This window comes from Enoplosus armatus, chromosome 12, assembly GCF_043641665.1.
Source record: "Enoplosus armatus isolate fEnoArm2 chromosome 12, fEnoArm2.hap1, whole genome shotgun sequence".
NCBI classification, from domain to species: Eukaryota; Metazoa; Chordata; class Actinopteri; order Centrarchiformes; family Enoplosidae; genus Enoplosus; species Enoplosus armatus.
The window spans coordinates 22,012,355-22,025,464 of NC_092191.1; the positions used below are offsets into that span (position 1 = coordinate 22,012,355).

Consider the following 13,110-nt stretch of genomic DNA (forward strand, 5'->3'; position numbering starts at 1 on the left):
GTCGCAATTTTCTAAGGGACTGGGGGGGCTGTGTGGGGGAATGTCCTCGGGTGAGTCTTACCTGAAGATCTAAGGAAAGAAACGTTGTGTCTATAATAAATTTATTGCAAGTAAAAGGACTGTATGTGGAATTTCCTGCCACACCTAGCTTCAAGAAACTGAAGGTGTGCATGAGCCTTTACAGTCAAGACAGGGTTCGTACAATTTTACAGTAAAATTCAAGCACTTTCAAGGCAGCTAAACCAAAAATTTCCATTTTGGGGGCAGATGGTTGTGCCCCCCTTCACCTTGGCGCCCGTGTCAGTCAATCTTGGGCCAATCCGCTCACCGTCTGGTGGGAGACGCCAGGAGGCAACAAACCAATACGACAGCGGGATCGTTTCATTTCAAATATTTAAGTTTTTTTTGGTTTAAAACGGTTCAAAGTAAAGCATTTTCCAAACTTTGTACAAACCCTGTAAATAACTCCACCGTTCTAAAGTCCTGGCTATGGCCCTTGAGTTGAGGTGATATACATTCAATGACCACGGAGATGGCAGATGACTGACAGGTTGAGCAGTGGCCTTTAAAGATCAGCATCCACTTGCTGATAGGTGAGTGAAAGGCTTTCAGCTTGGACAGCCTCAGAAAGTGGAAATGATGAGGTCCAGTGAATGAACAGATGAACAAAAATAAGAAACAGAGTGATAGAAATGATCTTGAACTTCCAGAAAAACCCACTGCACTACTTGCATTGCATTATAAGGCACTTTACACACTTTGTTTTTGCTTTCATAATTCCTTCCTGCAAACAGCGCTATCTGCAGACAGTTTATGTACAGTGTAATTGTCTCAACTTCCTAATTTTGTCACTTATTTGTGATACCACTTTTCTTTATACTGCTTGTTTGTATATAAAATATATCATTTTAGTTTTTCAGTGCTTAATTTTGTATATAGAAGATGCTCCCAATGTATTTAGTATTGTAGTTGTAATTCTTATCTATACTATGTATATGTTCTCGTATGTTTTTGCTGATGAGACACTTTATTTATCATAGTACTTATGTGTTGTGTCAGGTGGGTTTTATTTCAAAGTCATTACCTGGGAGGCCAGATGAAACAAGTAGCACTGGAAAATGTGAGATGTAAGCGCCCTCTAGTGTTGAAATACTGGTACAACAGGGCTTGATAAAGTTTCTTTGAAACAAACTTGACACCAGGCACGTAGTTGCATTTCCAACATTTATTAAGTGCAAAAGAATATTTATGATATCATTCAATGACAAATAATAAAACAGAAGAGGTCTCCTGGATGCATATGACATTTTGACACCATAAAGAATATTAGACATGGAAAAGCCGTCTGTGAAAAATCCCCGCACAGAGACATATAAATACTCATTTTGCTTAATCAAAGAATGTTAGATCACCAATAACAAGGCGGTGCGTGTCAACTCAAACTACGAAACTCTTGGGCCCCCAGAGATATACGTGGTGAGCTATGTACAGGTTACATACAGATGACGCTACTCAACTGCCTCCAAAAGCTCTCAGGTTTCCTTCAGCCGCACCACTTTTCAGTTCTCTCCCTCCTAACCGCAACCTCAGGCATGCGCATCTCATGACAATGTAAAACAGGAATGAACGGAGTGTTACGGTTCAATACACTCAGGAAATAAACAGCATATCCATTTCATTCTCCAACCACTGAAACTTTTAAAATTCACGAGAAAAATTTCAAGTACCAAAGTCAATACTGGCATAGACTGTATTGCAGGGCGGGCCCATCTCATCAACGTTCCCTCTCCTGTCCACTGTATCCTCACATACCTTTGTCTTTCACCGTGTGTGATCTCAGACCAGCCCACGTGTCCTTTCTATAGCTGACCACATCATAAAAACCTTTAACGTTTGTCAGTAGTACGGAGACTTGTTGAAATTGTAATATGGCAGCCAGCCACAGCTGTTCCTCTGTCACATGTTGTCGATCTGAATGGAAAAGATGCCCTTCAAAACAAGCAAGTATGGTACAGTATCTTTCATATCACCAGGATAATCAGTAAATACATAAATGAATGTTACATTTTCTAAACACTGGCAGACCTGCCTGTTTCTAACATTACACTTTAACAACAAAACTACATGCAAGAGCATTATTTTACAAATTTAAAAATGTTAATCCTTAAGATTATCATATACGATATTTCATAGTATGCCTTTCGTTGATGATGTTGGGCTTTACAGGCAACTATCTTCCAATGTCACGTAAAAACAGAACGGGAGGCACTGTTTGGCTCTGATATTCCAAGTACACAAAGAAAAAAAGGCAAAATCTTGGCTTTCTTTTTTCCTTGGCATCATCGCATTTTTTTTTTTTTGACATTATGCAGCAGTTTTCCCTCAAATTTCTGCTTCTGCAAAATCCTTATAGGGGAACGCCACCAATTTCACACATCATAGTGTGTTTACAGGTGAACAGAGTACTACTGCATGTGTGGAAAATGTTGTAAAAAGCCTTTTGTGGCTCCAGAGGGAGCTGTGTGAAGTCTGATAAAGGTCCCTGAAGACTTGAGGGGCTGAACACCTCAAGTTTGCAAGTGGGAAAAAAAAAACCTGGTTCCTCATTTCTGCTTGAGGCTAGAGGCTACATGAGCTGCCTGCTACTGGCGTAACGCAACCAAATCCCGGACCGAACCGCTTGCGGTTGACTTGCATTGTGGGTAATGCAGGAGCCAGGTTTTCACAAGGAAGATCCTTTACCGTACTCTTTTAATGCTGAGGTTTGTTGAGGTTCTTTCTGTACAGTTCTTTTTCTTTTAATGAGGGATAAAAGAAGAAGTAGTTGCATACTAGTTGCATACTAGTTGCCCCCCCCCCCCCCCCCCCCAACAGCCAATCAATGTACTGTATATATAGGCAATGGTTCACATTTTAACGTTCATTGACAATACTGGCATTACCATTGACCCACAAGCCAGTGGTCACACCATAGATTTGATATAACTGGATTATCTTCTAATGGGGGTCCCCTTGCTACAGGACTTTATGATTTTAAACACATCATATAGCTGTTTTCTTAAGGTTACAGCTGTGTTCCCCTTCTTTTTTCTTCTAATGAATTTTGTTGCAGTGAAAGCTCCCCACTTAAGGCCACAAATGTTCTGGAGATATTGCTATGTACATTAGTCGCCACCGGGTGTCGCCAGACCCAACAAAAACACATCAAGGATCTGAAGGATTAACAGTTTCAAAACACAAACAACACAATAACACAGTTTACCAGCAACTGTAACGAGTAAATCATAGTCACACCTGTCACCCAAATAAACTAGCTGTTGTATATTTAAAGTGATTGAGCAAAGGTTAATCTCACATGTATCTGGAATCTGATTTCCCTCCATGTACCCCAAAGGTAACAACAAGAACAGCTGACCCTGAGGCAGCGCCTGAAGCACCAGCATTAAGGCAGGACTGTGTGTGTAAATGTGGTCTTTAATAACACTTTACATGACCCCCAATATCTCTACCTTAACTGTGTGTTTAGACTTTGACAGTTGTGTTCAGCAAAGACTTGATGCCAAATCTAGAACCAAGGAAGTAAAAAAAAACAAAAAAAAAAAACAAACACTCCATCTCTCTCACTTCCTTCCCTCCTTTCTTCTTTTCCTCTTTCACCCGTGTCTGTCAGACAGAACTTTCCAGCGAGGGGATGTTGACTGAGACAGACGTGTCGTCCAAAAAGGAGAAGTCAGGCTTTGTAAAGACTGGCACGACACAGTGTTTTGCCCGGTTGAACCCTGGCCCTTTGAGGTCCCATGGAACCATGTTTGTTAGAGATAATGGGCAACACTGTCGCAGCTGGGGGACAAAGACCCCGTTCAAACTTTCTGCCGGCCCCCTGCTACAGTCATATAGATATGGAGTTGCCATTGAGGTGGCTGGTTGGCAGGCTGAGGCTCAGAGTAGGACTGAGGCCTAAGCCGAGAGTGGGCGGGGGGGAGGGGGCCGGCAGGTCAACGCTGAGGTCGTTCAGGTTGGCCTGGGGGTCGGAGGCCACGGTGAAGTCGTTGAGGTTGGGTGTGGGATCGAGGGGAGCCGGCGACAAGGCGTTGCCGTTGGCCAAGCGGCGGAAGACGAAGTGGAAGGGAGTGGCCTGCGAGCGGCTGTGGAGCTCGGCCTTGATCTTCTGGGGGTGGGTGTCCGGCGCCAGCTGCTGGCTGCTGCCCTCCATCAGCAGGAATAGGCCGTAGTTCTCAGGGTCTGACACCTTGAACTTCTGCGCGCACAGCTGACACACCTCCTCCACGGTGGCGTACGGTCGGACCTGTAGGGTCTTGGCCGTACAGCCGCTGTCCAGCTCCTGCAGCGCCACCCGCAGGTAGTTCTGAGGGTCAGTCAAAAAAAACAAAACAAAAACAAAGTTAGGCAAACATCCTAACTCTGTCACAAACCGAACACTATTTCTGGGTGGTACTTAAGGTGACGCTCAACTCGCAATTTAAGTCAAATCATATCATGCGTAATCATAATTACACGTTAATCGTGTGTGACTAGTTTTAATGTTCTTTAAAAAGTTCTTCAATTCTCCCATTTCTTTTTGACTTTGTCCTTGAAACAAGATGAATACATAAGTAAATTGTAATTTAGGACAGTGAATGTTAAGAAGCCCTGGAAATGGTGGTGATACTGATTTAGCAGGACACGCTCTTCAGGATGTTTCAAAGTCTGCTGTAGGAGCCTTAATGGTAAGACTACTATGGCTTTTTGTTTTCAATCTGAAGTAGAGTTGAAGGTCTACTTCCTGGAACTTATCAGAACTGGCTTGGTGCTGGAGAAATCTCTGCTTTAAACGGGATCACTGAAATCAACTCTATTGCTAAAATGCAACAACTTTAAAAATGCTAAAATCCAGGTGCCCCAGACTTGTTGTAATCTTGAGAATGAGCAACGTGAACATTACTGTTGTTTTTTTCTTTTCTTTTTACCTGGAAGTCATCAATGGACGGTGCAGAACGCTGGGTGGTGCGCCGGCGGTGCCACTGGCGGAGTGTGTCCCTGGTTTCGGAGCTCAGCACTCGGGCTGCCTGCTCCTCCTGGAAGTTTCTGATCAGGGACATAGCCCCATAGGCGCTGGTCAGGTAGTAGCCACCTGGACGTGAACACGCGGAGGTCAGAAGGTCAACAATATGTATAGAGAAAGAAAGGCATCATTCAAATGGAACTCAGCACCTTGATCAGAGTGCGGGGAGTTTATGCTGGAGGCTCTACAGTTTAAACAAAACATACCTTCTCCATGGAGCAGTGAGGGGTCCAGCAGCTCCATCATGTAAAGGATCTCATTGTCCAGCCGGGGCATGTCGCACTGGGCCAACACATAGGTCAGCATGGGCAGGAAGTCATCAGCACCGTACAGACGACCTGAGAGGCAGACAGACCAGGGCGGTGAGATCCTACAGTTTCAGTTTCATCATCTTAAACTCTATCCATTGATCTGAGGGTTATTGTGAAAATCGTTCACACATTCAGTCGCATCTACCTGAATTGTCCTCCATGATAGTATAGATGAGTTTGCAGACTCTCAGCAGCATGGTGACCTTCTTCTCTGGGGAGTACAGTTTACTCATGGTGTGGAACTTGTGCCTGATCTTCTCGATGGCCACGGGGTCCGGGGGCAGCGTGTCGGCCACGCCCATTTCCTGCGGCTGCCGGGCCTTAGCCAATGACAGGTTCTCCTTCAGCTCTTGCCAGGCACCGCTGCGCACCTGGAACTCCTGCAGGGCCACGCTCACCACCGGCTTGAGGGGCTTCAGGACGCACTTGTGCAAGGCCTTCTCCAGGACTCGGTCTGGGGAGAGAAGGAAGCAGGTGGGCTTTTTGCACAAATTGATTTACTTACTGTTTTTCTAACTCAAAACTTCACTGTCCATGCTTTCTGAAAAATTACCAATATTTTATTGACGCCAAATCAAACTCAACCATTTTTGTGCATCTCCTGTATTACCATTTCAGTCCCAGAGCCGAGCATCAGTTTTTTTTCCCCTGAAGTTTGCAGCACAATAAAGAAGATTTTCAACATCAGTTAGAGGGAGTATTAACTTAACCAGATGTTTGGAAGAGTCTCTGGAGTCTGGAAATACCTTCAGACGAGCAGGAAGTGGTGTTAAACGACCTTCTGGGTTTTTCCAATATTGCCGGGTACTATTCCTTTCTCAGCTTTGTGACTCAAATGTTAGGGTAATACACAAGAGGCATTAACTGGGGCTAGGGAAGCAGCAGAGCACACACACACTAAAAGGCCCTGAAAACATATTTCATATGATAGGACCCTTCATAAACACATTTTCTGCCAAAGTTGGCACCAACAGTTTTGGTGGCTTCACATGAGACATTTGTGTTTGTGCCGTTTCGTCTGAGCGATCTCCACTGGTTTGAACTTCCATGCACCAATCCACATTTAGCAATATTTGGAACAAAATGTGAAGACAGTAGTGGAAAGTCTGCTTGTGTCGCCAGGCTATACAGGCCACACAGTCCTGAAGCTCGACTGTGATAACTGAGGAACTTTAACCTGGATTGTTGCTTATTTAGTCATGAATGATGAACGTTGTAGACGGTTATCAGACGGCATTCAAAGCTCAAGCTCAGTGGAGTTCCTGTTTTAGTTTACATGCTACGTGTTCACGCTTGAATTCGTTCGTCAACACATTTATTTCATATTTCATTTCTGTATTAAACCAGGCTCAGCAAACTTCAAAATGCCCTCCTATCTACATGCTGGAGAACTATGCAATTGGCTGTTGCAATGAGCTGAATTCCTCCTCGTATGAGAGGAATTTGTTCCTTATTTATTTATCTATTTATTTATTTTATTTTATTTATTTATTTTTTAAATCGGTGGCATGGTGGTGCACTGTCGCACGGGAGGTAGAGCAGGGAGGCAGTGTGTGAATGTGTGTGAGTGTGTGTGTGTGTGTGTGTGTGTGTGTGTGTGTGTAAATGAGACCACCTCCGTAAAGCTTTGGGAACCGTCGCGGTTGAAGAGCGCCATATAAGTGAAGTCCATTAATCTTTTCGTGATGACATTTTCATGATGCTTTTCAACACAAACACAGACAGAGCTAAGATATATGATGTACATAGCACATGATCATCACATCAACAAATATCCCATCTTATGATGAAAACATTTCAGTTAGCCAGTTTCTATTAGTACAATCCGCCACTCCTTTTAACACTGCGGATATTCAATAGATATTTTCACCCATGAAGTAGAAGTGCTCTGCCCCTCCTGCGCTTGTTCGACGTCTGCAGGATGACTAAATACAACCCTCAGATAACGGCCCTGTGGAGAGGTCCATAGTTCACTCTGACTCTGACGACGTGCACGTTAGGCTAATTGGTGACCTTAAATAGTCCTTTACGTGTGCTGATGTGTCAGTATGCAGTAGCCCGTTTGTCTATCTGTCCACCGTCAAGTCTATTTTGAGGTGATTAATTTCAGAGCAAACAATGTCAAGGTTAGCTTCTCGTCCCTTATCAGTCCTGCTGTGGACAATGTGAGCCGAAGCGAAATCAGTCAGGACCCACAAGCTCCATCGAGACTGTCGAGGTCGTATCGTGGCGCCGCCATGTGTGAACGCCAAGCTACGTTCAACGTCTGTGTAAATCAAAGTCCGAGACAGCTGAGGGTGTTGTTGTTGCTGGAGCAGAATAATCCAGAGTGCAGAGTGTGTGTGGAGGGGGGGGGGGGGGGGGGGGGGTGCATCCGCACGGTGACAGTGTCAACATCAGCGTTTACAAACTCAGCTCGTGCAGTCTGACTAACACACACCATGATATCATAACACAGACAGGGTGGATGCAGAGAGGGAGGCCAAACCACAGCACTGCTGAATAAGGACCATGTGCGAGTGCTGTGTGTGTGTGTGTGTGTGTGTGTGTGTGTGTGTGTGTGTGTGTGTGTGTGTGTGTGTTGCTGACGTTTATCCCGAAAAGGGTAAAGTCAGCAGCTTTTTTTTTTTTTTTTTTTTGGCTGAGCACATCTGAAGACACAGATTTTTACTTTCCAGCACAGCATCTGCCACTCACATAAACCAGCCTGTGTCGGTGCTGTCATTATGGGATGTTGACTTCCACCTCCCTAGGTGGACTTAATGGAAAGTTTCTCCGCATCCCACATCACTGCTACCTGCTGACACCTCAGCTGGAAGTGAAGCCGCCAGCACAGTCTCACTTCCTCATTCCTTAGCCACGCATACTGATTGAGAGCTGCCAGTAAGTAGGGCGCCCAGCACGTTGAACTGGCATCATCAGCACAATGGGTGTTGTTTTTGCTCGGCTTACTGTGCACTGGCACGGATTTAGGGTGAAGAGTGGATTTAGTTGGCTAAATTTTAGTATTCCAGGGTGAGATGATGATGATCTCAGGTTATTTGGGATGAAACCGACATCGTTATATCACCTCACGTTCCCCGTGACTTCCCGGAGGTGTTACAGAAACTCGCCGTGGCTCGGGCCAGGAGTCTTCTGATCAAACATTTCCTCCACTTTCACAAAGATAAAAAACTATGTACCAGGGCAAGTATTTTGGGCCATGATTTCCGGCACAAGAGGTACAAGGAAAAACCAAATGTAAGTCTCGGTACATGTACAAGTGCGTGGCAACCATTACCGCCTGAAACCACTTCCTCATTGCATTTCAAAAGGTCAAATTTTTCCTTTCTTCACAATTAGCCATTTGTAGAACTCCTTCTGTTTAAGGATTCCAAAGGTTTATTCGTCACTTCTCTCAGGCTGTGCTAAAAGACTAATAAGAATTAGAAAAAGGAATACAAAAAGATAAAGATTCTCTGTAACAAAGCTTTTTCTTCGACTTCTCTTGTGTCACCCTTTTGTTAAGACAGTACTAGAGCTGTAACTGTCGTGCTGTGAACTAATCAGCCAATTATATTCGATTGAATAGATTTATAAAATGGCTTCTTTTTTTTTCACGTATTTACAGACATTTTACAGACAAAATGATTAAATTGAGAAAATAACCATTAGTTGAAGCCCTAGTATGCAGCGAGGGGTCTGAATGATGGTCGGAACTAGTCTTTGTTTTTCCTTTTTTCGAATTTTGCCTGTTATTTCTAGCATTTTCTTTATTCCCAAATACTTCTCCAGGAGCTCACTAATCACTGGACTCCCCACAGGTCTGTTGAAGTGATTAAAAGCAGGGAACGCAGTGCCAACATTCCTCACTCCGGGCATAAAGTCAAGGGCTCTGTTCATGTACTTCTAAAAAGGGGAGATAAGTCCAGATCTCAAAGTAAACTTGTGCATCTTACAGGCTCGGAAGAGTGCGAGTGGGTTTTCTTCAGAGGAACGGCCAAGAGTGAACTGCTGACCACTCTGCACTTCTGGGTCCTGTCCTGGCTTCAAAGTTGAATTCATGCACCTAGCTTAAAAACTCCGCCTTTTAGTCCGAGTCTCAATTGTGTTGTTTCACAGGCAAATGGCAGAAAAACAGAGGCAGTCAACTTATCAGTCAAGGACAGCCAAAACAAAGCAGTCGGACAGAAAAACGCACGCATTTCTTGCCACGAAGCAGGGCCTCTTCCCGCTTGATATAAACATCCTCTCGCCAAACATCCTCTCGGTCCTCTTCTCACCTTGTCCTTGACAATTGTACAAGGGAATTTCAACATTAAAACCTTTTCATTTTCACTGCTGTGGCATGTTTTGTAATGTAAAAGCTTTATGAGCTATATAGTACTATCTCCACGTCACTGTGATACATTTTTCAGGGGAAAACTTTAGGCAAATAGAACCACACACTCACACACACACACACACACACACACACACACACACAGAAAGGCAAAGACATGTAGACCATTAGACTGTGTGTCCTTGTAGTAAAAATAGCCTGGTGTAATCAGGACGCGAGGTGTGTCCATCTGTCCTGTCACTGAACCAAGGAGCTCTCCTGATACATAGATTGCATACTTCCTGCTTCGATGATAAACGCCTTAAAATAGCCGTCGTACCTAACCCTGGGTCGTCCAAACAAGCAGGTAGAGGGACCAGTGTTGAGAGGTCCAAAGAAATGGTTTACTCTCAGCATTTAGCCTTCTAGATGGATCGGAGTAGGTTCAAGGGATGAAATCGAGTACACTTGTTCACGTTCTTGTTGAGAGTTAGATGGACTTGGACTTATTAGCGCTTTTCAACCGAGACCGAGGTGCCATGCAAGGTGCTGGCCTCCATCGGGAGCAACTTAGGGTTCAGTGTCTTGCTCACTTCGACTTGTGGCCTGCTAGCTTAGCTTAGCTTGGCTCTGTCCCAAAAGGAACAAAATCCACCAAACCTCAGCACCTCTTAAGTGTGCCGGGCTGCTGGCTCCAGCTACAGGACAAAGATCTAGTTGGTATCTTTCGAAAGATAGAAATACCAGTCACGGTAATTAAGCCAATAATAATTAAGGACAGGCCTCAACTGCACTAAGCTCTCTTATGCCAATGAGTTTTTCTGGGTGGTGAGAAGGAAAGCTTTTGGATCCGAGCTAATATCCGAGACCCTCCAACGCAAATACAGCAGAGCCCCGGGTCTTATCCAGCTGTTGATGTTATTATAAAAACACATGAACACTGTGTGACGCGCCACACAAACAGAGCTTCATGTCAAGTTGCCTCTGGCTGTGTCTGCTGGAGGGGAGCCTCGCAGTGTGGGATGAGTGGAATACAAGGAACTCTATTCTGCCACCCCCCACCACCACTCCCCTCACCCCTCCCCTCCTGAACATCCTGACTCAAAACACACACATGGCTGGGTTGCTGAGTGAGTGCTAGGCAGGAACAACAACAACAACAGCATCGTCCATATTTGAAACTGTGTGATTGTCTCCTCTGAAAAATTATGTTACGCATTTTGTTACACGTTTTCTTTGCTACTATGTCAGCTCTAAATTTGCTCCCCCCCATGCATTAAATGCTGCATGAAAGCACCAAAATACTGGCACATTATTTTGAAGCAAGGAGGGAAATACAGAGAGAGAGAGCAAAAGACAGCAAAAGAAACACTATGTATGCAAAAACAGTGTCAGAGAAAGACAGAGCGAGACAGAAAGTGGAAGGGGGCTTGCCGCAAATCCTCCCACTCTGATTGGAGAGCTGGTTTCAAATGACGAGCTGGAGTAAGACAGAGATTGTACGACTTGGCAGGCGGCCGCCCCGAATGCATCTGGGCTGGCCAGCCTTTGAGTCGAGCAGAAAACAATTCTCTGAAGCTTCCCACAACAAAACATTATGCAACCATTCCAAGAACTAAAACCGCAGTGTGTCATCCCGGCGAAAAGTAGGCCATTCAGTAACTCAGGCACGAGAGGGGGAGACCGCCACACGCAACACACAAATATATTTGTGTCTGACAGCTAGGACTGGTAGGGGCAAATCACAGACCATATAGGATGAAAAACATGGACATTTCATAGTGATCTCAGAACTTAGATATGTCACATGGATCAGGAAATACACAGCTAAGGCAGAGCAATAGAATACCCAGGAGAGGGCATTAGGCATTCACAGGGGTTCAAGAGGGAGGCCAGTCCACATTACAACGCCCCCCTGCATACTGGGTCTGCCGTGCCGTCTGGGAGGTAGTTTAGAAAAAGCCCTCTTATTTCCCTTCAAAACTGAGCTCAAGCGCTCCATCGGCAAAACTTTGAAGATTGGTTAACAGTTGGAGGTCTGGGCTTAATCCATTGAAATAAAATGCATCTCCTAGCTAATAGAAGAAGCTCGTTCAATAGTTTTTTGCGGGACACTTGTCAAAGAGAGCCCTTCACTTGAAAGATTTAACAGAAACAAGCCAAGCCAAGTTCCTGTGAGACTTTTTCCCCAGAGGGCAGTTCCAAATGCAACGTATGTAAGACCCAACCGTGAAGTGCCTCTTTAATAAGAACGTCTGAGGAAGATAACGTAACAGATGCAAAATTAGTAAAAAGAAAAAAAAAATCTCATCTAAAAATCTCATTCTAACAATTTGTTACGTCCCACTCTTTGGGCGGCCCTATGGGACTAACAAAAACTCCACCACCGACCCAAATCAACCACAGTGAGACACCTTTAAAAACAACCAAAGCCATGGGATTTATTATACAAAAGACATATGCAACCAAAACACTGGATCAAGACAACCAAAACGACACACACACAAAAATCCCAGGCAGAGAGGCAGCAAGCCAGAAGCCTCTCTCCTTCTGATGCTGGTCTAGGACCTTTTAAGTACTTCCATCTCAGGCCAGGTGCCCCTCATTGTGGAATCAGATGTACAACACCTGGGCAGCGCAAGTGAGGGCAGAGGAGGAAACGGGGACAAACACAGGGAAACTGGCTGACGAACCAACCTGAAAACGCAAAATGTCAGCGTTCAAGATCACGTTATGTGATGACTACTGATAAAAGTTTTCCGCCCAGTTCATGACTTTATAATTATAGCCCTCTGGTGAACTATTTGACCGTGGGCTAGCAGAAACAGGTTGGTTCAACAGCCCCCTTCCTCTTGAGATAAAACCCTCTTTGTGCTCTTTGTTTACATGTTACTCTGTCCAAGGTCGTATGCAGCCACTGAGTCTTGGCCTAAATGATTCAGACCGCTCATCCGGCAGGTGTGCGTGGTTGTGTCTGGTTTCCCCCTTTCATGTTGCTGTCATGGTATTGTAAGATGCAATAAAGGATGGATAGAATAAAGGGCAATACCAGGGTAATGCAAATATTAGTATTGGAATACAAGATATTTGCATTTCAAAAGGACTGATTTTACCCCGTGTTCACCTGTCCTTTGCTTTTCTAATGGATACTGACTTTCCAACATACAATTAACTAAAGCTAGCCTGATGGCCATGGCTTCACCATGAGTATATACATACACATAAACACACGTGCACACATCCAGCAGCAAACACGTGACGACACGTTTTCCAATGACCTGGCTGCTAAAATATCGAAGTGAAACTGCTGCGTCTGCATTAAAACGTGCCTTCTGTGACATAGTGTTTCCATAAGGAATAAGATTTCCCCATAAATACATTACTCATTCACAGTAACCAAAAATAAAACTAGATTATTTGCAAACACACACAGAAAC

General features: G+C 44.4%; 1 protein-coding gene across 1 annotated transcript in view; it reads right to left on the reverse strand.

The window, feature by feature from the left end:
- Positions 1-2,893: 2,893 nt before the first annotated feature.
- Positions 2,894-13,110, reverse strand: part of rin2a (Ras and Rab interactor 2a) — a 44,830-nt gene continuing 34,613 nt past the window's right edge. Inside the window, exons 9-12 of the mRNA XM_070915954.1 lie at positions 5,519-5,827; positions 5,269-5,400; positions 4,968-5,131; positions 2,894-4,366 (exon numbers count right to left, since the gene is read on the reverse strand). Of these exons, the coding sequence (XP_070772055.1) occupies positions 3,890-4,366; positions 4,968-5,131; positions 5,269-5,400; positions 5,519-5,827 (1,082 nt within the window). The 3' untranslated portion in view covers positions 2,894-3,889. The remainder of the gene's footprint in view (positions 4,367-4,967; positions 5,132-5,268; positions 5,401-5,518; positions 5,828-13,110) is intronic.